Source organism: Helianthus annuus, chromosome 9 (assembly GCF_002127325.2).
Source record: "Helianthus annuus cultivar XRQ/B chromosome 9, HanXRQr2.0-SUNRISE, whole genome shotgun sequence".
Classification (NCBI taxonomy): Eukaryota; Viridiplantae; Streptophyta; class Magnoliopsida; order Asterales; family Asteraceae; genus Helianthus; species Helianthus annuus.
In genome coordinates, this window is record NC_035441.2 from 104,485,891 (window position 1) to 104,493,963 (window position 8,073).

The window sequence follows — 8,073 nt, forward strand, 5'->3', positions numbered from 1 at the left end:
AAAGGTTAAAGAGGTAGTATTTATAAGGTTAGGAAATTATTATTTTTTTTATAATACATAACGGCTATATAGCCGTTAACATTCAAATCTTTCATCGGTGAACAAGCCCCGACCCACCTCGCCGAATTCGGTCCCCGCCTTGATGGCGCCGGTGTTCCCGAGCGGGGACTCCGGTCACCGCATGGGGTCACCGAGAGTGCCCCGTACACCCTTAAAAGAGTTTTGAAATCTAACATGACATGATTTATAACGATGTTTGTGATGTTGTACGATGAAAATTTAAACCACGCTTATTAGCTTTATTTTTTTGAACTATGATTCCAATACTTTCAAACACGATGAACATTACCTCCTACAATTCTTGCCACTAATCCAACCATCTCATACGCCGTAAATATCATCCTTGAGAGGTCATCATCACCATCTCCACTTCTATAATTAGGAATCATTCATATCACCATCTTTTTATAACCCAACTATCAAATAGATGTACGGACCGTCCGTACGATTCAGCCCCAAATTGAGACCCTAAATCATCAGATGCAAAGTTGCAATCTTCAGCCCGCAAATTCAAATTCTAAATCGTCCAATACGAAGTTGCAATCTTCGGGCCGCCCCGGCATCAGAAAGTCAAACCCATAACCATCTTGATTCGTAGATTCAAGCCAACGTGTATCGTTGAGTTCCTGGAACCCATCCGGGTCCACATTTGACTGGTATGGGTTCGAGAAATCAAACCCATAACCAGCTGTGGACCCACAAGTATCTTGTTGCAGTTTGAGCGTGTGGTCTTGGTTATACGGCTCGTTTTCGAACCAAGGCTCACGTGACCCGACTTGGACTTCATCCGAACCCATTTTGGTATCTCTTTGTCCCATCATTTCAAGAAGCTCTTCCATATCAAACATGTCATTTTGAACTTCAACATCCTTCATCATCTTAACTGGTTCTTCATCGTCAACCGGTTCATCTTTAACCTCTTGTTTAACCATAACCAACGGTGCACTATTCGATTCACCTTCATCCTGCCTAACCCGTTTAAACTCCTCTGAATGACTACAAGAGTCGCAACTCGAAGCACCATTCGACACCATCTGCGAATACTCGGTCATCGAACGACAATTAGGCAAATTAAGCCGCGCACAAGACCCATACATAACCCGAGCCGCTTCATCATAAGCCAGGGCGGCTTCAACCGCAGACCCGAAAGTCCCGAGCCATAACCGCCTCCCTCGATTCGGTTCTCGAACCTCCGCCACCCATTTACCCCATGTCCTTTGTCTAACCCCTCTAAACATACACCTTGAGTTTTCAGGGCCTCCTTTACCTTTCATACAACCCTTTTTTGACCCTTTTGCCGGAACTTTGCGTACCGGTTTCGCTTTTTCGTCTAACGAATCGATTTTGCTGTTGTATTCCTTCCATTTGGCGAGTGTTTCTGCTACGCACTTTGATCCGTCACGCTTGGTTCGTGATCTCTTCTTCCTGGAAGAATCTATTGATGATGAAACTGTGTTCGATTGCGGATTCGAAACACTCATTTCTGTATTTCTGCAAGAAAAGAACACAAACAAATAAGCATATACATATATATAGGGGATATATAATCATAAATGTAAAATAATTCGGGTTTTAAAGACTCATTAAACCGAACATCCACAAATCTCTTGACTTCCAGAACACGAAACAATCAGAGCATTTATAGACCGAAATACCGGTTTACTTGGTGCCGAAGCAATCGACTATTAATTACGCATTTAATATAAAAAAATTAACAAATTTAACTCCTAATGGCAGGTAAGCTTTCTTGCTCAGAAAGTTTTCATCAGAAACTGAAACTTACAAAGTGTAGATTAACTCCTAATTAGAGCATTATCTCATTTTGCTTTCCTTGTCCATTTAATTTAAATAAAAATAACACATCTTTTCTCTAAGCTTTATATATTTAAAAAAAAAAAAAAAAAACAAATTGGATGAAGACGAATTTCTCATTCACAGAATTTCTAATAAAATTGAAATGGAAATGGAAATGGAAATGAAAGAATTAGAACATAGAACATACCGATTGATAAACATGAAGAAGGAATCAATAGCCACTTCACTTGACTGCAAACCAATAATATCCTCTGTGAATGATAAGAATTATGTATAAGATTGTTATTATCCGTACAGGTGATAAAGAAGAGAGTAGAGTAGAGAATCTTCTTGGGTTTTCTGTTGTGGATTGAGCAACGTCAGAAAGCAGATTCGCAAAGAAAATGATAGCAGTCAACTGGTTTGAGATATTTATAGCCTTCTCTAGACATCTCTAAACTATATTTATTTATTAATATATTATTATATTATTTTTTAATGTCTGGATAGTAATAGGATGACGTGTTCCATGAATTGATGGATCCGTGGCTTTTTGAAGTCCGAGAGTTTTGACACGTGGCAGATGAGGGGGTTGTGGATTGCGGCTCCTTTCTAGTAGCCTCCTTTCTTGCTGCTGAAGGGTTTGTTTGCTTAGCTAATAATACATCTTTATGAAAAGGGTATCAGCTTTTACGTAATTGCAGTTATGCCATTTTTGTGTTTTTGATCACCTAGATGAGCACTAGTACTCTCGTCTAAAAGACTGAACGAACTAGTTGTACTTTAAAGTTAGTAGTTTGCTAGCAAACTTGAAAGTTGGCTAGCAAATAGGGGTGTAAACAAGTCCAGAGGCTCGAGTGCTACTCGTTATCGGCTCGGTTAAAAGCTCGAATGAGCCGAGCTTTACCGAGCCCGAGCCTGAAATAGAGCTCCTTTAATTATCGAGCCCGAGCTCGAGCCTGAAATACAAAGCTCGATTAGGCTCGTGAGCCTAAACGAGCCCAAACAAAAAGTTATTTATTTTATATATAATATATAATAATGATTATAACATTGGCGAGCCGAGCTTTGGATCGTTTAAGCGATACTGAAGCGAGCTCGAGCCGAGTTTTTAGCTCGTCTGAAGTTGTTCTTAAAACAGCTCGAGCCAAGTCGAGCCGAGCTCGAGCTTTAGGTTTTACTCGCCGAGCTCTAGCTCAAATAAGTAGACTCGAACGGAGCCGAACTCAAGCTTCATAAAAACATAACGAGTCAAGCTCGGGCTCGACTCGGCTCCTTTACACCCCTACTAGCAAAGTTGAGCCGCAATGTACACAAAATCCATGGACTTTACCATGTGGATTCACATGAGCCACAAAGCATACATTGTGGATGCTTTAACTACGTAAATACTTCTTATAGCCTGGTCTATTAACATATTATCTATTATCTATTATCTACTATAACAAAATAAAGGGCCCGCGATAGTTCTTCCATTGGATTGATGGAGTTGGGCGGCCACCTGCCACTCACAATTTGATTTTTTATTTTTTTTGTTAAATTACGATTTTCTCCCGTTTATATTTATAGTCATGCATGCCACTTCCCTATTGGCCCAACAAATTTACGATTTTATCCCGTTTTAAAATTACGATTTTACCATCAGTTCAAAATTATGCTTTTACCCTCACTTGAAAATAAATTTACGATTTTGCTCCCAACTAAAAATTTTCATTTTTTTCCCTCGGTTCAACATTATGATTTTGCGCCGTTTAAATTTACAGTTTTGCCATTAGGTTTTTTTTTCCTTATAATAACAATTTTGCCATCTGTTCAAAATTATGTTTTTACCCCCATTTTAAAATAAATTTACGCTTTTTTCCCAGCTAAAAATTTCAATTTTGCCCTCGGTTCAAAATTACGATTTTGTCCCGTTTAAATTTACAGTTTTGCCATTAGTTTTTTTCTCACACAGCCAAGTTACGATTTTACCCTCAACCCCATTGGTCCATTTAATTTACGATTTTATCCCTGAAAAAAAATTATTAATTTCCCCCTCAGTTCAAAGTTACGTTTTCCCCATCGTTTTAATTTTTCTAGCAAAACTATAAAAGTTTTTTTTTTTAATTGGTTGACTCGATTTTAATTTTTTTCGTCTAAAGGAGCTCCCTAACACTCGCTCATTAGTTCTGAAAAATTACAGTTTTGCCCTGAGCCCAAAATTACAGCCTTATCATCGTTTTAGTTTTTTTCTTAGCAAAATTATAGTAGTGTTTTTTTAATTGATTGAGAACTATTCGGCTATCGCCCCGCAACGTGGGCAGGGCAACAACTAGTTAATTATATAGATTGTATGTTTGAATTATGTGGTTTCTTTTGTAACAAGTTTGATCCCCTAGATTCATCAACTTCCACAAAAGCTTTGGAGTTAAATGTCCGGATAGTCCCTGTGGTTTGCCCTTTTTTTCATCTTTAGTTCCTAACTTTCTAAAATTACAGCTATAGTCCCCCAATTTTTGCAATTTCGTTCCCGGATAGTCCCTGTCGCGGATGAAGGTTAAATTTCTAGGGGAAAGTTATTTTAAAAATAAACTTAACGTAATTACATGAAAAGGAAAAAGTAGGTGGTCGCATTTTTGTAATTATCAGTAACTATCAAAGTTACTCTATAAATGTATCTGTAGAGTAATTTTGATCTTTTGTAGAGTAATTTTATAAAATGGTCTTGTAGAGTAATTTTATAAAATGGTCTTGTAGAGTACCCCAAAAAACTGTAGAGTAATTTTGATCTTTTGTTGAGTAATTTTGGCCTTGTAGGGTAATTATCAAAATTACACTAAACACTTACCCCCCCCCCCCACCCAAACTAAAAGCTAAAAACTAAACCATAAAGCTAAACCCCATAACTAAATGCTAACAAAATTACTCCACAGGATCATTTTACAAAATTACTCTATAGTTTTTTGAGGGTTAGTTGAAATTTTGATAATTACCCTAATAGACCAAAGTTACTCTACAAAAGATCAAAATTACTCTACAGTTTTTTTATAAACTTGCAGGGTAATTTTGAGTTCACTTGTAAAAGTAATTTTGATGCAGAGTTATTTTACAAAATTACTCTACAAAAGATCAAAATTACTCTACAAGAGTAATTTTGATAGTTACTCATAATTACAAAAATAACACCGTGCTTTTTTTATCTTTTCCTTCAGTTTGTATGTTTAGTACGTTAAGTTTATTTGTATTTGATCTTTATTTCTAAGTTAAGTGAGTGTGAAATTACCTAAATGCCTTACTATTAAATTAATACTAAAAAATTAAAACAAAAATACTTAATATTTAACTATTTATGTAGGACCCACCCAATCTACCCACTTCATCTTCCCAACTTTGACCACAATTTATCCATCTTCTCAAAACTTAAATCCAGATCTTCAACATCTTAAACCACGATGAACAAATTCAAGTTCATAAACAAATTACATCTCTTTCCCTTGAACGACTTTTCCAAAATCCGTACAACATTCTGAATAAACTCTAACCACCGTCACGGTGGTCAAATCACTGTAACAGTGGTCAAAACACCATCGCCGACAAGTTTAAATTAATCACTAACACCTTTTTCTCCGTAACCGCTTTACCTACCACCTTCTCTTCACAACCGCCATACACACACACTCTCACCGACAACAGTTCCGTCACACCTGCACAGAGTGATCGATTTAAGGGTGGTCGGGGTGGTTGTGGCGGGGGGTGGTTGTGGAGTTGATCGTGATGGAGGTGGAACCGGTGGTGGTTGTGGCGTGGGTGGTTGTGGCGGTGGTGGTGGTGGTGGTGGATAATGGTGATTGGCGGCGATGGAGGTGATGGTGGTGGTACCAGAAAAAGAGAGAGAAGAAAGAGAGAGTGATAAGATTGATCAATGGTTTGATGACTTGGTATCTTGAATTTTCCCTGCTTTACATTTAGATTATCGTTGCCTGCAAAATGATATAGTTTAGAATGATGAGTTCAATGATCATGTATGTAGGGTTTCAATAAACACCAGATGGCAAAATTGAAGAAAAGTGAGGCTTTCACAGTGGAAAGGGAGAAAGAGATTCAAAAGGTTGTGGAATCGGTTAAGAGATTCAATATGTTCGATTTTAAATTAAAATTGTCTGATGTTGCAGTGGGATGATGATGATGATGGGTAAGATTGGGGATGGGTTGTGGTGAAGAAGATGAGGATGGTGGGCCCCATTTAAATATTTCTGTTAATAATAAATAATTAAAATAATTTTTATTAGTAAGGCCATTATAGTCATTTCACACCCACTTAACACCAAAAACTAACCCTCATCCATGTCAGGACTATCCAGGAACGAAATTGCAAAAGTTGGGGACTATTGGTGTAATTTTAGAAAGTTAGGGACTAAAAGTGAAAATGAAGCAAACCAGAGGAACTATCCGAGCATTTTTCTCAAAGCTTTATTATGTAACAAGCTTATGTTAAATTTGTGTAAAATAACCGAAATATCATTTTAAAAGACTATTTGTGTAATTTACGTCTCTTCATGAACTAGCCAAAGTCAACTAAAACTCAGCTACTTTACAAATTGAGCTGAGCGTGCTTGTTTACAACCAAGTTGTCACACCTGAACCGATGGCGGAAACATCGGGGCGCGGCACTGAGTGAAACAGATTGTCCAGAAGTTTCCATAACAATTATATTTACCAAATATTTTAAGTAACACGTCCCATACCATGTCATATAAGATAATATAATTATTACAGTACAAATCTAGGCAAATTGTTTTGTTCCGACAACTCAGGTTTCATTAGTACAGATAACTATTTGTTGGTCACTAAGACTCTTTCCTAGCCTTGATTTCCAAGCAAATAGACACCTTAAGCACCTGTCACATACGTTAAAATAAAAGTCGATACACATAGTGTAAAGGCGAGCATACAAGTTTGATAATAACATATAGAGTTCGAAATAGTTTACGCAAAACCAGCACGTACACTGAGTAAAACGAAGCATGTTAGTTATCGACATGAACCTATCGATACCAATGACTGCGGGTTGACTGCCCAAGGCAGTTCGTAATACATGATCACCACTGTAATCCATGCAAATAATTGTCCTTAACAACCCCCAAGTGAAAGGGTGCTGAGTCCAAACTATAGTACTATCGTTGCTAAGGCAGGTAGACAGCATTCCATGTGTAAACATAACAAACAAGCATTCATTAAGTCACGTATAACATGCAGTAACGGTTAGCGTTAAAAGTATTGCGTAGTGTGTTTGATGTGATTTCGTATAAATAATGTATGTAACACCCAAAAGTGCGAAGGCAAAAAGGGTTCGAGTATACTCACAGCGATTGAATGGATTGAAGGGAGCGCTTGAGAGTATGGTTAGCCTGATCAGAATGATACGATAAGAGATGCGTAAAACGAAAACAAGTGTTGGTGGGTCGAACAGCTGGTCGATCGGATGGTAGTCCGGTCAGATGGCCATTCAAGTAGATTGTTTCTTTCTTTAGGAAGGATGTGTTTGTGTATGATGGTTTGACTTTTGAAGTTTTTGTTGTAGCATTTTAGAACATTGAAGTATCTCTACCCCTTTCAGATCGGTCGATCGGACGGTCGTTCGATCGGCCGGCTACCCGATTGGTTGGGCACTTCAGTGAGAACAAGTTCACAGCAGGTTGTCACTCGATCGGACAACAGTTCGATCGGGTGGCATTCCTAGTGCATTGAACATGTTGAAAATTGTTTTAAGTGCTGAAGTCTAATGGTCACACGTTCGAGCGGTTAACCCGATCGGATGGTAGTTCGATCGGACAACAACTCGTTCAACGATCAGACTTCAAATGTTGGTGAATAGTTTAAGTGTGGGACCCAAGGTGCAAGCCGTTTGTTTGGCCAGTCGATCGGATTGGTTGTTCGATCGGACAGTAGTCCGATCGGACGGCGCTCCATCCTGGTCGACCTGTTCGTCTTACCCTCGGTGTTTGATTGTTTGTCGTTTTTATCGAGGTGTTGTGATAACGTGTAAAACAACAGTAACCTTGTCACTACTTGGTACTCCTGATTGGACAGGAACTACCCAAATCCGGTCAGTTAACTTTTCGTGACGGTGTTCCATGCTTTACCCGAAATCGGTGAACCTCGTGGATAGAATCCTGGATCTAGAACCACACAACCACTAGAATGAGTAGTAGGTCAGCACCAGCTCCGTTTCTATCGGTT

General features: G+C 38.4%; 1 protein-coding gene across 1 annotated transcript; it reads right to left on the reverse strand.

Moving 5' to 3' along the window:
- Positions 1-243: 243 nt before the first annotated feature.
- LOC110878148 (dehydration-responsive element-binding protein 2A) lies at positions 244-2,241 on the reverse strand. The gene is made up of 2 exons (XM_022126406.2): positions 2,063-2,241; positions 244-1,551 (listed from the first exon to the last, which is right to left on the reverse strand). The coding sequence occupies exons 1-2, from the start codon at positions 2,074-2,076 to the stop codon at positions 558-560; spliced, it is 1,008 nt and encodes a 335-aa protein (XP_021982098.1). The 5' UTR covers positions 2,077-2,241; the 3' UTR covers positions 244-557.
- Positions 2,242-8,073: the final 5,832 nt, after the last annotated feature.